The sequence below is a fragment of the Dipodomys merriami genome, unplaced genomic scaffold (assembly GCF_024711535.1).
Source record: "Dipodomys merriami isolate MVZ:Mamm:240054 unplaced genomic scaffold, mDipMer1.0.p SCAF_35, whole genome shotgun sequence".
NCBI classification, from domain to species: domain Eukaryota; kingdom Metazoa; phylum Chordata; class Mammalia; order Rodentia; family Heteromyidae; genus Dipodomys; species Dipodomys merriami.
The window spans coordinates 9,895,351-9,912,968 of NW_027205048.1; the positions used below are offsets into that span (position 1 = coordinate 9,895,351).

The window sequence follows — 17,618 nt, forward strand, 5'->3', positions numbered from 1 at the left end:
TACTGTAGAAGATGGGAAGACTGAGGGCCCAGACCCTTCTAGGGCTGAAGGGATCATTTACCAAATTCTAATCCTTGAAACACTTTGGAGCATGTGTAAGGAATAGTCCCGTTTCAGCAGGTGAGGGAATCCACTCAGGGAGGCAGAGTAATTTGCCCAAGGTCACATTCAATTCAAACCCTGGCTGCAGCTGCGATGACTTTTCTACCATTCTGCGGACAGGCGATGACCTCTGCCCCTCTGAGCACAAGCAGGGGAGTCCAGCAGGCTCTGAGCTCCTGAGCATGGCTCCATCTACTGCAGTGTCATCTCCTCCCCAGTTCTTAGGAGCTTTGCTCTCTCTGAGGCTGCGCTACCCAGACCAGGGGGGCTCCCAGCTGTCGCTGCGGTAAGTACAATGTAAGCCGCAGTACCAGACCTGCATGAACCTACATCCAGGGCTAGCCCACTGGACAGTCTAGAACGTTCCCATCTTCACACCGTGCTGGCAGTGCAGCTCCAGAGCTCCAATCCAGTGATTTCCTGTGCTTCTATGCTTTGAAATGACTTCAGTCCTACAGCTGGAGTTGAACCGCTGCTGGCTGGCCTCGCTGGGCTGGCAGGCAGGGGCGCTGCCGAGGAGGTGACACATCCCTCTCTGGCTTTCCCAGCCCGGGCTGGTGCCTCATACCCATAGGGCAGCTGGGATTTGCTCTCACCTGTGTCTGACAAGTGGCCTTGAGAAACCTCTCTTTCATGGCGTTCCATGGAGTCAAGGGATGTTTGTCTCTGCCACACAGCAAGTAAGTGTTGTCTGAACAGCCAGCTTAATTGGTAGGAGCACTGGAGCCAGAGCACATGGTTTGTATCCAAGTCGGCTGGTTGAGCGAGGCTGGATTTGTGCCTGGACTCTCTGAGCTTCTGAGTTGCTGAAAGGATGAGGAGAGATTATGCAGTCAGAGAGAGAGAGAGAGAGAGAGAGAGAGAGAGAGAGAGAGAGTTCCATTCGCATAGCGCTCAGGAGATGGTGGCCTTGATGATGAGGAACATGAGTCCTCTTGCCTTGAAGATGGACTCCCATTGGAACACCTTGGGTACTGGCTCCATGACAGACCAGCCTGGTGTCTTCCCGTGCTCTGCTGGCCAGAGGGCCCCTGCCCAGTCCTCTGGGCCCAGGCCATGCATGTGTACATGCATGTCTGCACCTACCCTCCCTAGCTCTTGCTAGCCGCCACAGGAAGCCCAAAGGCAGGTGGGGTGGAGGGTAATACAGGGTAAGACCCCACCCAGAAAGGTGCTGAGCCCTTCCTGGGGTCTCCTGCCTCTCCTCTGCCCTCCTCCTCGCCAGGCCCTCCAGCTTTCCCTGAGGGTCTCTTCCAGGTCAGTGGCCATCTCTGGCATCCAGAACCAAGAATCACTGCTTGTACCATGCAAAGGGCCCTAGGGCTCAGCCCTGCCCTCCCATACTGACTGAGCTCAGGAGTCTGGGATGACCAGTTGCACCTAGGTCTACCCTAGCCCATCTTATTTCCCCACAAGGCCAGGCCTCATGCCAAGAGGCCAATGGAACCCCTTAAATGCCACTCATTCTCAGCCCAGCTCCACCCCCCCCCCAAGCAAGAGCCATAAGATACTAGAATAAGAGCAGAGGTCCAAGTGGCTCACACCTGTAATCCTAGCTACTCCAGAAGCTGACATCTGAGGCATATGGTTCAAAGCCAACCTGGGCAGATCTATCCAAGAGCCTCTTATCTTCAACCAACCCACAAAAAGCCAGAAGTAGAGGTGGGGCTTAAGTGGTAGAACATCAGCCTAGCAAGAGGACCTGAGATCAAACCTCAGTAACACACACACACACACACACACACACACACACACACACACACACACACACACACACACACACACACACACACACACACGTATTCAATCTGACAATGTGGAAGCTGGAACCTGTGTCCCTCCATGCCCCTGGGCTGGGCTGAGTGAGGTACCTGCAGGAAGAATGGGAACTTCAAGGAGGCAGCAACGCAGGGAAATTGTGTCAGCCACCCTCCCTTGGTGGCAACTCTGCACACTGGAGCTCAGGAACCCTCTCTTCCCGCCAGGGAAGAAACAAACTGGGTGGCCAACAGCCATAGCCAGGTAGTTGCCAGGGCCTGGGACACTGTGCTAGCAAAGTACTGCCATGGCTGATTGGAAGCAGCACAGTGACCAGATGTTGATTTTGGGGTGGTGCTGACACAACACAGGTGCAGGTTAGGGGAGCCCTGACTTCTGGCAGGAAGCTCTTTGGGACGACGACAGACAGTGGCATCTCAGCCAATAGGGTCTTCAGGGAGAGGCACAGTCATTGTTAAGGGCCAGATTTCAAGCATGACTCTGACTTGAGTCTACCCGTCTGGGCTCAGCCAACTGCTGGCTGTGTGCCCTGTGTACCTCTCTAAGTCACAGCTGCTTATTAGAAGACTGGGAAAAATCAGAGTGTCTACTTCTCAGGGGGTGGGGGAGAGCGCCTGAGATGGGGCAGCCCGCTGTTTGTACTCAGGACCTCCGGACTCTGAGGCTATATGGAAGGTCCCAGTCTCTGAGTGGACAAAGAGAAGATGGTGGAACATGAACTGGGGCTCTGCTCCCAAGCCTAAGCCTGGGGATTAGGCCATTTGCTGGGATGAGGCCACCTGCCCATACCAAGTCGGATGCTGACACTTGGCTTTACTGCTCTCAGTTGTCCAACCAGGGCCACTTTGTCTGGAATGTGACTCCCAGGGGAGCAGCCCAGGCTGAGCAACAATAATGTCCATTTCCACCGAGTCCCCCAATTGCTGAAATGGCACATTCCCAGATCTGAAGTATGGCGCACAGAAGAAGGCCTGACCTGGGGTCAGACCCAGGTGGGATCCAGCACCATCTCTGGGTACTGGAGGACTCTGGATATCACTGAACTTCTCAACTCCATGTGTAAACTGAGACTTACATCTTAGCAGCTGGCTCCTAAACCTCCCAGCGATTAGCCACCACTGAGCATAAGAGGTCTGGTGTGCAGTCTGACAGCAGAAGCCCTCAGTGAGAGCCACTGGCTTTACCCAAGGCCATCTGTTCATCCTGCGCCTAGGTATAATAGAGAAGAGATGTGGTACTTGGGATTACTATGGAATCACCTAATACATGGCGATGCCTGTTTATTGAGTGAAAACAAGAACATAATTTTAATCTCTAAAAGGTTAAAAGGCACCTGAATAATGGACTTTGGCAAGACAGCACAGTAATTGCCATTTTTGTCTTCCAACACTTACCGATAAGTGTTTACTTTTAGAGAAAACATTATCTTAGCCCACTGAAATCATGGCTCCCATCATTTTCCACAGTGCTCATCTAGCTGTTCCTGGCAGCTGTGTCATTCTGTACTGGTGGGGAACAAGGACAGTGTCACAACTCTGCAGGGACCGAGTGCAGAGTCCTATGCTCCTAGCTAGCACAACATTGATCCAACATCCTCTAATTCTCACCCTCCTCGGTCACAAGCAGGAGAAAACAGCAGGTCCTATGCACTCATCCAATGGTCCCTATGGAATAGCTGCAGATACCAGCTTGGTTCAGATGTATGAAGCAGCATCAGAACATGATGGCCTTGGGGTGAACAGGAAGCCTGACCTCTTAAGACCATCAGAAGTCTCTCTGGGGTCAAAAGCCATGATGGAGATCCAACAGCAAGATCTTGCTTGGGAAATGGAGGGAGGGACACAGCACACCGCACTGTGTTGAGTCTTGTCAAATATAGGGCGTGTCTAGCACAGTGCTCGGCACTAAGCAAGGCTCACTCAGCGGAGTCTAGGCTTCTACATCCTGTCTCAACTGAGGCTGTGGTCACCAGCCTCAGCATATTATGTGGCTGGCAGCGAGTGGGCCACCTCTGATCTTTATTAGAGCACACTGGATAGGGCACAGATCCCTCAATGGGGCCTGTCACTCTTCCTCTCTTAGGCAGCCTGACTCCCATCCTCTACAACATGGCCACTCTTCTCAAAGCCTAGGAGGCCGGGCACCATGGACAAGGGCCAAGGCTGTGTAGACTTGCCCTGAGAGCCCCTGCTGTGGTGGTAGCACACATACACTGCTGCTGCCTGGAGATTGGAAATGCATTTTTCACCTTGTCAGGCACTAGAGCAAAAGCAATTTACAAATGGTCAGCCTGTGGAGAGGCATGATCTGAAGTGTTTGGCAGTTCATTAAACAGTGTGGACCAGGACTTTGAGAGACAGGTCCACAACTGGGCAGAGGCACACATTTACCCGCAGCCTGGCTACACAGCTGGCTTGGACTGGGCGGGGCTGGAGTGAGGAGGATGTTTGAGTTTCTCTGGTGGGTAGCCAGGTTCCTAAAGGTTACCTGTGGGCCCTCTGCCCTGGATTGGGAGTTGCTGTGGCTTAAGTAATGTATGTAAGCCACGTCAGGGTGGCAGTGTTGCGGGGTGAGGACTTTAAGGGGTGATTTAGTCAGTAAGATGAATTGATGGCTTTTCCATTCTTTTTTTTTTTTGGTCAGTCATAGGGCTTGAACTCTGGGCGCTGTCCCTCAGCTGACTGCTTTACCACTTGAACCACAGCACCACTTCTGGTTTTCTGGTGGTTTATGGGAGATAGAGTCTCACGGACTTTCCTGTCTGTGATCCTCAGATCTCAGCCTCCTGAGTAGCTAGGATTACAGGCGTGAGCCACCGGTGCCCGGCTCCATTCTTATTCTTGAGGGAGCGGATTGCTGTTAAGGCAGGTCACTCCCAAGTGCTCGACCCTTTCTGCATGAGCATCTCTGAGTTGACATAGCCTAGATACCCTCACCAGAAGCTAAGCACATGCTGACAACATGATCTTTCTTGAACATGATCTATTAACAGTGAGCTAATTAAACTTCTTAGTTTACCCAGCCTCAGGTATTTCGTTATACCAATACTAAATACTGACAGGGACCAACTTAGGTAGTATCCCCTATTTCCCAGAGAGAAAACAGAGAGGAAGGGACTAGCATATCATCTTGTTTTAAATATATTCATTTATGTTTTTCATCATCTTGTTTCAAGAGTGCTCTAAAGGTGGTAAAACAAAGAGCCCATGGCTGGATGCTGGTGGCTTAGGCCTATAATCCTAGCTACTCAAGAGGCTGAGATCTGAGGATCGCAGTTCGAACCCAGCCTGGGCAAGAAAGTCCATGAGACTCTGATCTACAATTAACCACTAGAAAACTGGAAGTGGCACCGTTGCTCAAGTGGCAAAGCACTAGCCTTGAGCTGAAGAGCTCAGGAACAGCGCTCAGGCCGAGTTCAAGCCCCATGACTAACAAACAAAACAAAGACCCCATGGACAGGGAAGGGATTACATGGAAAGCAAGAGCCTCCAAGAGATTCTCTGGGAGTCCTGGGGTAAAGGCCTACAAGAAAATAAACATGGATCTTCACCCATAAAAATGAGGAGGGAAAAGCCATGGAGGGTGGAAAAGCTACGGAGAGTGGAAAAGCTCTGGTCACCAGAGCAAAGGCAAAACTGAAGCCTTCAGGAGGGCAAGCACCAACCACCACCAAGATGGAACATGACCAGCATCTCAGCAGCAGACACACAGCAGTCTCCTGGTGCCTCTGGGAAGGACCAGCTCCTGCCTTCTTCAGACTCCTGTTTCAGGAAAGAAGGCAAGACACTTTTACCTGTATTCCCCCCGCTCCCCATCCCCCAACCCACCTGCCACACACACAAGAGGCTGCACAGTTCTCTCGAGCAAATTATGTGAAGGGAAAACAGAGGTGAATAGACACAAACAAGTTCTTTCATTAAAATGTAAGGAGCAACAGAGTTCTGAGAAAAAGTTTACCTAACATGCACAGCACACTGGGTTTGACCCAGCACCACAGAACAAAAATAAAGACCCCATAAGGCCAGCATTTGGTGAATTAATGGTAGAGCCAGATCCCCAGTCTAATAGATGTTGAATATCATCTCTTTCTACAAGTGTTCAGCCTCCCTGGAGTGTATTTGATCTTGGCCTGCATCTCTCTCTCTCTGCTTAGTGGTGACTGGTCCTCAATGGTGTTTTCTGGTTTCACTCACAGGACAGTCCTTGCAGCTTGAAATCTTTGGTCCTGAGATCTTGGCTCTTCAATGCCCTAAGGGGTATTGCTCCTGAGTCTCCCAGATCTGCATTTGTAACTCCATACTCTGAAGCACTCAGATGGCATTGCCAGCAGGCCCAGAACTCAGGGCACCCTGCCCAACATTGTCCTCAGCTGGAGATGGCCCAGGACCAAGGCTGTAGTGGTACAGGCTTTGCTTACCAAGACATTGAGTTCATGACCCTTGGGTAATCTGTTCCATCCATGCAGCTGAGAGGTCCTGGAGCATACCCCATCCTGCTGCTCAAAAAAGTGGGTATTACCCAGGATACCACTCTGTATCAGTTCAATCTTTGAGCCATCAACCCTGGGCATTGCGTGACCATTAAGAGCAGCTGTTGTGTTACAAGTAGGTCACCTGTGAGCTTTGCTGAAAGGCCAGGGTAGAGTGCCCATGCAGCAAAAGCGGGCACACAGTGGGGCACGCAGTGGACACTCAGAGCAAGTGGTAGCAGTGGTGGTGCTGATTGAACCTGGAGGTGAGAATCCGTAGGATGCCAGAAGTCTCGTTCAGAACTGATCTCCTGGCAGGAGACACCCTGGCAAGTCCAGGAGCTGATACCAAAAACCACCGAAATCTGAAGCAGGCATTCATTCCTTGCAATATGCTGCCTCTCAAAAGTGCCAGTCTCGACTGCACCAGGGGCTCACCCCTTCCATCAGGGGAGTCTCTAAGTACCGTCTCCTGTCCATAAAAGCTCATTCTGGGCCTGGATGATCTGTCCAACTGGATGTGACCAGAGTTTGCCAGTATAATGTCTTCAGATGCATTTGCATCTAATCTTCTCCAGAGCACCTGCCTCTTTGAACTTCCCATTTTCTTTCCAAGGCTTCCTGTGCACGCTGAAATGCTGGTGTCTCTCCTTTCATGCCCACTTTCAAGCTTTTGATATCCTCTCCTATGTTAGCAGATGTGGTGGCTCCTTTCATCTTCTCCTTGCTGTACTCGTAGCCTGGAAGCAATTCCCTACTTCACACTGCAACTGGGGAATAGCCTGATTTTTCAGCAGAAAGCAGAACTCCAGGCCTGGGATGGAGTGGGGAGGGGGGCAGGGAGTGACAGTCACCAGATCAGAGTTGAAAAGCCCCAGGGAATATAAGCAAGGAGTTTGAAAGGGAAGGAGGGTCCCATGGTGCTCAGGCAATGCCCCAGCCACGTTAGTCAGCTGCCAAGTATGTCAAATGTCCTTCTTCTTCCAAACTTCCCCTGACCAGCTGCATAGACATTTTGGCTAGTTACTCCTAGGAACACCAGTCCAATTCTCCAATGCCTAATGGAAAGCCAGAAATGTTCTAGTCCAAAGCAGCAAGATAACATGGTGGACAAAACACAGCTGGAACTCACATACCAACTTTAAGTTCAGATCCTTTAAGATAAACATTTATATCACATCGACAAATGGTCCGTTCCTTCCCAGTATTGGTTTAGGGATGTTCATGTAGCCCAATCTGCCCAATAGGAATGAAAGAGAATTAACTTAATAGGCTTTGGGACATTTCCCTACTCAATGGAGATGCAGAGGCCTCTTCATCACTTTCAAATAGGGCAGCAGTGGTGACTTCAGGGGAAGTGATTTGAGGACCCAGCAAATAAAACACATTCCTTTACTGTGACAAAATCCCCGAGTAAAACACCTAAGAAAGCATTTTGCTGCATCCATCTCAGAGGTTTCAGTCCCTCACAGTGAAGGAGCAGCACAGCAGAGCAGCTCATATCTTGGCGGCCAGGAAGCAGCGAGGGCTGTGCTTGCAGGCTCTCTTCTACATTTCCCCTTTATTCAGTGGTGTCCCAAGCCCAGCCTGTGGTTTGGGTGCTCACATTCAGGCTGTCTCTCTCTCCCCCTCCTAACCTCTGAAAATGCCTCACAGACACAAGCTGTGAGTTACTAATTTCTTAGGTACTACTCAATCCAATCAAGTTGATAAGATCAAGCATCTCACCATGGCTGGCTTGCCAAAGCTGGGAAGCCAGTGTCTTTGAGGGTGCCAATTAGCTGCTCTCTGCCAATCCTGGAATTGCCTGACCACAGGGCCTTAACCACACCCATGTTGCTTAAGCTAGTGATCTGAGATAATGCATTGTGGAATAGGAAACCAAGTTTATGTATGTTTTTAAGAATAAAGACTTACCAGCTAGGAGAGGTTACTCACCTTGTAATCCTAGCTACTTGGGAGGCAGAGATTGGGAGGATGGGAGTTCCAGGACAGTCTGAACAAAAACTTTGAGAGATCCCATCTCAACCAATACATAGGCACATGACAGGACCATGCAGCTCACCTAAGTATGTACTCTCCAAGGTCAATGCAAAGGACAGACAGGCATCATTCTATCTGGAATGCTCCTCAGAGTGTGAGCCAACTGGCTGTACTGACTTCATTTTACGTAAGAGCATGCTGGCAACAGTTTATAACTACATGAGAAAGCTTAAATCCCAGAGAAGTTTTGCTCATTATTCATAGCAACATTTTTCATGATACTGTCCAACATCAGATAATGTCATTTTTGATCAACACGCCATGTTTGAAATTTTGCCAACCATTCCTGGGCTAACAAGTGTTTGTCATACAAAATATAAAAAGTTATTTCCAAAAACAAAAAAACAAAACCAAGCTTCATCTGACTCTTCAAGGTGGGAGGAGACACACTAAGGATGAAGAAGTAACCACTTTCTCCCTATGAAATTCATGTCTAGAAGCATTCTGAAAACCCACTGTCAGAAGCTGTCACCCATAAAAAAAGGACACATTTAAACCTGGTAAGCGAAATCTACAAATAAGGTTCAGTAGATCTGAACTCATTTCTCAGTGAGAGTAAAAACACAACTTTCCTAATTATTCACCAAGAGTAGTTACATTGAGAAAGATGCAAACTTTATTATGAAGAGTTTAACAAGCAGCCATTTGAACCCACAGTAACGTTCTCAGTTATAAAGGAACCACTCAGAAACTTACCTTAAAACCAGAGCACTTGAAAATGATTTCATTCTCCTCCCTCACTCAGTCTCTATGTGGACACAGAGAGAGAAACACATGGTTTTCCTTAAAACACACACACAACCCCCCCCAAAAAACACAAAGTCTAAAACATTTTCACCTAAGCTTTTTTTTTTTTTTTCTATTTCGTCTATCGTATGTGTAGGGGCATTGTGTCCCACACTGGAGCACAGTGGAAGGTGGTGATGGCGCTCTCACAGGGCTGAGTGTCTCATTGCATTTGTACTCAGAAGAAAACTTATGAAAAAAGTTGTAGTCTATTTTTCATGGCATACTTCTAATTTTTAGTCCATTTTTTTTGGGTGAATGATATGACAGGGCCCAATTTAATTTTCTCCAGCAATGCCATCAGTTTTCACTGAGTAGTAATCCATTGTGGCTAGGATGACTTAAAAGCCACTGTCTGTTGAGTATATGAAATAATTATCAAAATGAACTCCAGGAAATGGAAGCAAGACTTTTTTCCTTTGTTGTTGTTTTTCTTTTCCTTTTGTCTTATTTGTTTATCTATCTTTGGGAGGGTAAGGAGACACAGAAATGGAAGGACAAAGGGTAAACAAATGTAGTGGTGACACTCACTAGACACTATGCTGCAAATAAAGTATACCACTTGTGGGTAGGGACGGGAAGGAAAAATTAGGAGGGAAAAATTGGGTGGGTGCAAGGGAAGGGCGACATTGTCCAAAAAGAAATGTACCTATTTATAATAATAAACTGTGCTCTAAATTCTCAAAATTATTCAAGCTAATTATTTTCCATTAACTTATTCATATGTATGCTAGTGTAACTGTTAATTTTTGCACTTTAAATTTGTGTGTGCTGGGCCTTTGCATAAATTCAGGGTCTGGGCACTTTCTCTGTTTTTTGTTCTGTTTTGTTTTGTCAAGGTTAGCCCCCTACCACTTGAGCCACAGTTCCACTTCTGGCCTTTTGATGGTTAATTGGTCTCTCCTTGCCCAGGCTGGCTTTGAACCAGTCTTGAGATTTCAGCTTCCTGAATACCTAGGAAGTATTGATATATTGCTGTATTCTTTTGGTACCTCAAATTCCTTCTAGTTTTTCTTCTTTCACTGAATATTTTGCTATTTTTCATTTTGTCCCATTTCCCCATGATGAAATGATTTTAAACTATGCCACACTATATAGAAATCAACATTCTCTCCCATAATTCTGTGCATCTGGGACTATAGAAATGTCACTGTCCCTGCCCCACACCTTCAAATTAACATTCTCAGGTCATAACAGTAAGTCTTCCCACAGGGGACCTTCAGGAAAAACAAGCGACTTCCCCGGCTCATATGTCCCTTTTTGCAGCACGTACCAACAATCTATCCAAGAAGTATAGAGTGGGGAGTAAGGAGGGAATCTACCAGCAAGCCCACAGTTGTTTTATAGTATTTTAGCCTTTTGATTGGCGTTGTACTAATGTATTAACCCAGTGGGACTGACATATTTACAACAAATACTACCAAATGTTTTGAAGCTCCTGGGCTCCTCAGCTCTCACTCGCTATACCAAGGTTGTAATAACCCTGAACGTTATAAATTTTTCCTTTACAATCTTACTACTGTGTAGGCATGCCTACATAATACTGTTTTTGAACTTTATATAAAGGAATCCATGCTGGCTGGCTCTCTTCTGAGTTGCTTGTTTCACACTCAGGACAATTTCCTGGGGTTCACCCACACTGATTCCCACAGCTGGCTGAATCCTTACTGCTCTACAGACATCCATTGCACAAATACACCTCATGTGCTCTCTTTACTGCAGATAGGGATTTACATCCCATCTCTCTTCAGGGCTGAGGACTGAACCCATGGCTCTTCACATGCAAGGCTGTAAACACTGTTGCTGGGCTACACATACTCTACTCCTAGCTCTGTCGTTCTTTTTGGTCATTACTGTTTGTATACAACAACACTCCTGCATGTTTCCTGGCATGCACACTCAAGGTTTTCTAAGTACAGAGTAGGGTACCAGATATGCTTGTACCTAACTTTCCTCCTCAGGAAAAAATAACGGTCCCCATGTGGTGGTTGATCCCTACTTCTGTGCCAACCGTAGGAGGGCAGTCTTCACAATCCTTCCAGTTGTGGCTATTTTCTGACCCCTTACAGTTTCTGCCAAATTTGGTGGTAAAAAAGTGGTATTTAGGTGGGAATTTTTTGGTGTTTTTTTTCCTTGCGTGTGCTGGTCCTGAGACCTGAATCAGGGCCTGAGCAGTCCCTGAGCTTTTGTACTCAAGGTTAGTACTCTACCACTTGAGCCACAACTCTGCTTCCAGCTTTTTGGTAGTTAATGGGAGGTATGAGTCTCACGGACTTTCCTCTTTGGGCTGGCTTCAAACTATAATCCTCACCCTCCTGAGTGGCTAGAATTACAGGCATGAGCCACTAGTATCCGTTGGCAGTATCTATAGTTTGTGGTTGTTGTTTTGGTTGTGTGGCTTGAATTCAGGGCCTAGGCAGGGCCTGGGCACTGACCCTGAGCCTCTTTGTGCTCAAAGTTAGAGCTCTACCACTTGAGCCACAGTACTACTTGCTGTTTTTTAGTGGTTAATTGGAGATAAGAGTCTCACAAGGACTTTCCACCTCATCTGGCTTCAAACCACAATCCTCAGATCTCAGCCTCTTGAGTAGCTAGGATTGTAGGCATGAGCCATGGGCACCTGGCTATTATTTAGTTTTAATGTGCATTTCCTCATTATGAAAATAAGGGTTACCATCTTTTCGTGGCCACTTCTTTCTCCCCTGAAATGGTTGCCTGAGTTGTCCTCATTGCAGATCAGCATGCAGGTGCTCTGACTATGTGATATACTGTGAATTTCTGCACCTTACTGCAGACTGAGCTGCTTTCCACTTTGGCACATCTACAGTAAACAAAACTATTTGCTATCAATGTAGCCAAATTATGTCAATTATAAACTATCTTGTTTATGAAATCCTTCCCTACTCCATTAACTGTAATCACTGTTTTGGTAGTAATTTGTATCTTACATTACTAGTTGCCCTCCCATTCTGTCCTGTTTTAGGTAGGTTTGAGTATCCTTGGCCCTTTGCTTTTTCATTTGTATTTTAGATAAGTTTGACAAATTCTACAATGAAAACCATTTGAGATTTTCATGGAAAATCGAATCTAATGAATTTTGAGAAACTAGAGTTGAGATCTTGATAAAATTGAGTCTTTGTACCTACCACATCCCTTCCATGGAAATCTGGCTAGGCTTGTCTGGAACCATGATCTCCTCAATTTCAGCCTCCCCTGTAGCCATGATTATAAGCATGAGCCACTGGTACCCATCCTCAAGCCAGTTTTGATTTAAGGTCCCCCAAAGAAATTGTATGCCAATTAAAAACTACACATAAACCCATGGACATACTAAATATAAACCTATAGAATATGTATATGTATGTGTATATACAGAAGTACATAGTTACATATCAAGTTTTGTGCCACTGATAAAGGGGTCAAGAATAGTGTTCAGCAGGCTTTAACTGTGGTGACAAAGACTGTCGCTATGGTCATCCTGCAGGAGGCATTAGAATACACTGTGAACAAAATCTAATTTCTGTATTGTAACAAAGTTCCAGTGCCTGGGTATTGAGGCCAGGGGCATTGTGCACAATTATAACATAAGGCCAAGGATATCTGTACAAGATTTATTTCAATAATCACAATACTTTATAGAGTGATAGAAATATACCCTAATACAGAAGGAGTGATTCAAAATCCACCACGGGTTAAAAGAAAAAGGAAAAGGCAGTGGCTTTAGATCCAGGTTCTACCCACCACTCTGTTCTCCTTGGATTAACAAATGAGCTGATGTGCAGAACACCTGTTCTGAACTCACCACACCACCTGACAAACAAGCACCACCAGGTCGAAGACTTCGTTGCCTTATCCTTTCTCTGGCTGTGCTGGTGGCTGGCAACCCCTGGTCTGTATTTTATCTCCAAATTCTGTATACGCAATCCTGTTTCTAGCCACAACTCCCCACAACTTCACATTTAAAGGATGTAATATTGACAGTAGGACTAATCAGAGTCAGGTAAACTGCCATCTGTTTAACAAAATACACCCTCTAAGAGAACAGCCAGTCTGAATGCATTTAGTACAGTCACAACATTGAAATGACATGTGAGAATACAAAATGTTTATTTTGTTCCAAACCACAGAATTCTTAGCCCCAGAGCCACTCTACAAAATTTCCAGAAGCATTTTCTAGACAATGCAGTCCAACCTGAAATGAAGATACTTCCCACCAGCAGGGATGTGGCATAGGCTAGGTAGGGTCCTATAGGAAAGGATCTGAATAGGGTTATCTTCAGTTCTCCTATAGCCACTCCATCAATAAGCAGAAACTTCTACTCGTGCCACTGGGTTCCAGAAAGCAGTTCAAATTAGGGTCTTGGGACAGTGGAGGAGGCAAGGTGTTAATGACTACAGTTACTCAAAGTGAGAGGGGACAAAAGATGAATTATTTTCCTTGGGAAAAAACAGGGCTCCTTTCATGTATTCTGGTGATCTGAAAATGAGGTGAATTTCAACAGGGTAATGAAAGTAATGAGAGTCATGTCTCCATGAACTCCTCTGACCTCCATTCTAACTTCTAATAAAAATGGATTTCATGTTACACAATCTTATTGAAAATAGTAATTACAACCAAGAAGGTCCTCTAGACCTCTTATAGGTGTCAGCCAAGGGATTCACATTTGACCTTGAATTTTAAAGTCCCTTCAAGCAGTCTAGACTTGGATAAAAGTAAACTTAATATTGCAAGCTAAATGCTCAAGGACACACCATAAAAATCAATTTAAAACATCCAAACAATGGCTGGAGATAGCCAATGCAGGTTTTCTGTTTGCCTTTTAGCTGTTTTTTAATATCTCAGATTAGTGTATATTCATAAAACAATGCTCAGCTAGTCTAATAATAGCTGCTTAATAATTGAGTTTTAGCTCCAGGGCAATACCTCTTGCATAAATCACAGAAATAATTAACTGCTGTAAGACAGGGGGGGAAAAAAAAACCAGAAAAACACAGGCAACCTCAGTAAGATGACAAAATTTTGGAGTCACAGACTGTCTACAAGGAGATTCAATAGATTATTTAAATACTATGATACAAGAGCTCCTGCTCACATAATAACTGCAGAAACCAATTCTGTTTGCTGAACCACCATTGCCTTTGCTAGCAGATGTACAGACCACTCTGAATTAATTCTTTTGTGCTGAAACCTTTAAATCCCTTGGTCAGTACAGAATATTGTGAGGTGATGCATGTACAAACTCTTCCTGAGGAATTACTTATGTGTGCAAATTTGCAACCCAACAGAATACATGGCATATAGCAAGGAGAGTGGCAGATGGACAGGTCTGAGCACTGAGGACACGTGTGCAGTGTTTGTGACAATAAGCATCCATCTATCTCTCTGCAATCTTACCTCCCTACAAATAAGCCTGATCCTAATGAAGGGGGGCAGAAGGGGGGGGTGGTGGAGCTGTGGACATCTGCTACATCTGCAGCAGGAAAAAAGTAACCTTTCTACACAATCCAAATTGGTGCTTCTTCTCACCAACCTTGCTTCACACCTGGCTTTGCTTTCTGCCCCAAAGAAAAAAAAGGAGTAATTCCTGCTGGATCTGGGGGCAGCTGTGACAACAGAGGTCATCAGATGTGACACAGACTTAAAGCTTAAAGCCAACTTTTAAAATATATACTGTTTCTCAAAGCAACCATCATCTATTTACTTTGACATGTCATTATTTCAAGACCTGGCTTCCTTGGTAAGGGTCTAGTTTTAGGCCATACATATATACCAGCCAGTTTAGCCAAATTATCTGTGTATGTTGAATAATCGATATAACTGATCAACCTGCATGAACAATACTGTCTTCAATTACTTTTGCTTTCAATGATTTGATATAAAAGCTTGTATTTAGTTAGGGTAGAAAAAAACTATCATGTCACGGGAAGAAGAATACAAATCATCATGAAAGGTGAATACTTTTTGGCAAACAGTACTTACGTCTATACAAAACGGGAGGAGGGCAAATTTTTTTTTTCCTTTCATGTTGCAAACTAAGAATTCTGTTAAGGATTTCAATTAAAAAGCAAATCCAATTTAAAACAGGAAAAATTTCAAACTGCAATGCACCTCAAAGGGCCAAGATACTTAAGAACCAGGACACATGCACTAGGTGTTTGTACCCCCAATGCTTTCTAATGACAGCTTTATGGAACACAGTCTCAATCCACAGTTGGCTACAGTCACTACAAAAACTTTAAGAAACTTTAAGAAACTTAGATTTTCCTTTGCCTACTTAACACATACACAAGTAAAAAAAAAAAAAAACAAAAAAACATTTCCACTAACAATAATGCAAAAGCACTAAAATCCAGGAATTTTAATGCCAATTTGCATCAAAATATAATGCTTTTATAGGGAAAGTTCTGTCTCTGGCCAATAAGGATGCTCTCTTCCAGAAAAGGATTTGGGTGAATTTTTAGAATAATGAAGAAGTCACCTTTGTTTAAAGAAAGGTTTGAATTTTATTCCCTTCAGAAATATTGCTAAAACTACTCAAGATGATGTCAGTTCTGAATGTTATTTATAAGCCTGCAACAAACACTGCAGTGACTAAAGTGACATTTAGGCCTGGGATAGAGTGGCACTTTTGCCAGCACACAGGGAGCTGTGCGGGAGTCACAGTAACAGACTGCACACTTTCCAGCAGTCATCCATGTTCTTCCCTGCAACCTGACATTCAGAGAGTAAATGAGCCCAATTAAAAACCTCCGAAAACAACTTACCAATCTAGTTGATAAATACTTAAATCTGACCACCTTTCCTTTTACTGCTTTGCACACATCTCAGGAATAAAGGGCTTCCATTAGTTGAAATGCTTTGTCTCAATATCCCACTTCTCTTTCACCATCACACTCCAAGCAAAGGACATGCTGAACTGGCCAAGGCAGCTGAGAAACATGTCTATCAAAAGTGCAGCAGCATCCCTGGGGTGTCTCCATCCCAGTTCTCCAAAGAGGTAAATATTATTCCTCTGATGAAACGTGACAGACTGAAACCTATGCTCAATTTATGTTCAAGCAAAACTGAAAAGAAAAAATTTCTTCCTTGCCACATCTATTTTTTTCTTGACTTTTGAAAACAACTAGAAAAGCCTTAGAGACTTATGAAACAGCACTGTGGGTGTGGCAAAACAAAAAATAAGAATTTGCCATGGCTGGAAGAAAGCCTTCAAACACCACTGCAACTTCTCTAGTTTGCTCAAAAGCACAAAAAGAAGATGCAGAGACGACTCTACTTTTTTTTTAAGTACTTGTCTCACCCATTAAAATGAAATGGATCAGGAACCCCACACTGTGGATTATATTTGGTTTTAACAGCTATATTGCTCCCTAGAGTGTCACAGGAAGCAGCTCCTACTTGGGCACTTTCCATAATGTTACAAGGGGCTTTGGTGCGTCAGCACTGCCCACCCCTGGCCTACAGAGGCTATGAAATGAGGTGAGGGTGATGGCAGGAATGGAGATGCTCTGAGTTAGTCCACATGTGAATAGAAGCACACCCTGGCATGGCAGGGGCCATGTGCAAGCAATTCTGTTGTCCCATTAACAGCATCCCACGACAAGTCACACCTGCCATCTTGATGGGTTGCCTTGCGATACCACCAACTTCTCCAGAAATCATTTGGGAGTTTGACAACACCATCACACAGTTGCAAAGTGCACAAAGCTAAAGGCACAGAGTAGAAAAACATTGTGAACTTATGGGGAAAGCTGTAGTGAAAGCAGAGTTAGCAACTTCCTTCAAAGACTTTCTAATGCTAAACAAAGGCCAACTCTTATTTTTAAACAGATTGTTTAGGTTATGCGTGAAAAATACTGCATTGTAATCAACTATTTGGTTTTAAAGCAAAAGAATCTTGACATGTGAAACAAATATGCTCAAGTGCCAAGTCCACAAATAACCAAGTGCCTCAAAAAAAAAAGAAAAGAAGATTCTTCTGTTCTTATGTTTTTGGAGAAAGCTGCTGATTTTGGCTGTCGGATTTCACTTAGCAATGGTCAGTCACTTTCCAAGATGCTTGCTCCTCATCGAATTTGGAAATAAACTCACTAAGATTGTCCCAGTTCAAAATCACCCCCAAGTCTAGCAGCAACTGTGTTTTTATGTCTTTGTTTTTTGTTAAGTTTTTGTTTTTTAAAATTACAAACAAAAGTAAGAAATCTGGCATCCTCTTCCAAGAACAGCCTTGCGACGGAGCTCCTGAGTGGCACAGGCCTCTGTGCTCCAACAGTCCCTGCAGCTCCAGTGCGCCCTCTCTCTGAAGGACGGGTCATTGCACACATTCACTATCTGTAGCCCCTGGAACCTGCACATGCAGATGAGCTGTCTGAAAAAAGGCAAGACCATGAACAATCATGAGGAGGAGGAGACAGCACTGGGGATGTATTAAACACATAT

At 45.0% G+C, this 17,618-nt stretch overlaps 2 protein-coding genes across 6 annotated transcripts in view; both read right to left on the reverse strand.

Moving 5' to 3' along the window:
• The window catches only part of Prlhr (prolactin releasing hormone receptor), a 37,872-nt gene extending 34,384 nt beyond the window's left edge, over positions 1-3,488 (reverse strand). Inside the window, exons 1-3 of one of the 2 annotated variants that reach the window (XM_069988119.1) lie at positions 3,276-3,488; positions 2,957-3,090; positions 699-908 (exon numbers count right to left, since the gene is read on the reverse strand). In XM_069988119.1, the coding sequence (XP_069844220.1) occupies positions 699-737 (39 nt within the window). In that variant the 5' untranslated portion in view covers positions 738-908; positions 2,957-3,090; positions 3,276-3,488. Of the gene's footprint in view, positions 1-698; positions 909-2,956 lie in introns of both variants that reach the window. The other variant, XM_069988118.1, reaches the window with a different exon arrangement.
• The window catches only part of Cacul1 (CDK2 associated cullin domain 1), a 112,284-nt gene that overhangs the window by 27,364 nt on the left and 67,302 nt on the right, over positions 1-17,618 (reverse strand). Inside the window, exons 9-10 of one of the 4 annotated variants that reach the window (XM_069988123.1) lie at positions 9,089-9,140; positions 5,749-7,585 (exon numbers count right to left, since the gene is read on the reverse strand). In XM_069988123.1, coding sequence (XP_069844224.1) covers positions 9,130-9,140 — 11 coding nt within the window. In that variant the 3' untranslated portion in view covers positions 5,749-7,585; positions 9,089-9,129. Of the gene's footprint in view, positions 1-5,748; positions 9,141-12,775; positions 17,548-17,618 lie in introns of those variants that run through there. The other 3 variants (XM_069988125.1, XM_069988122.1, XM_069988121.1) reach the window with 3 other exon arrangements.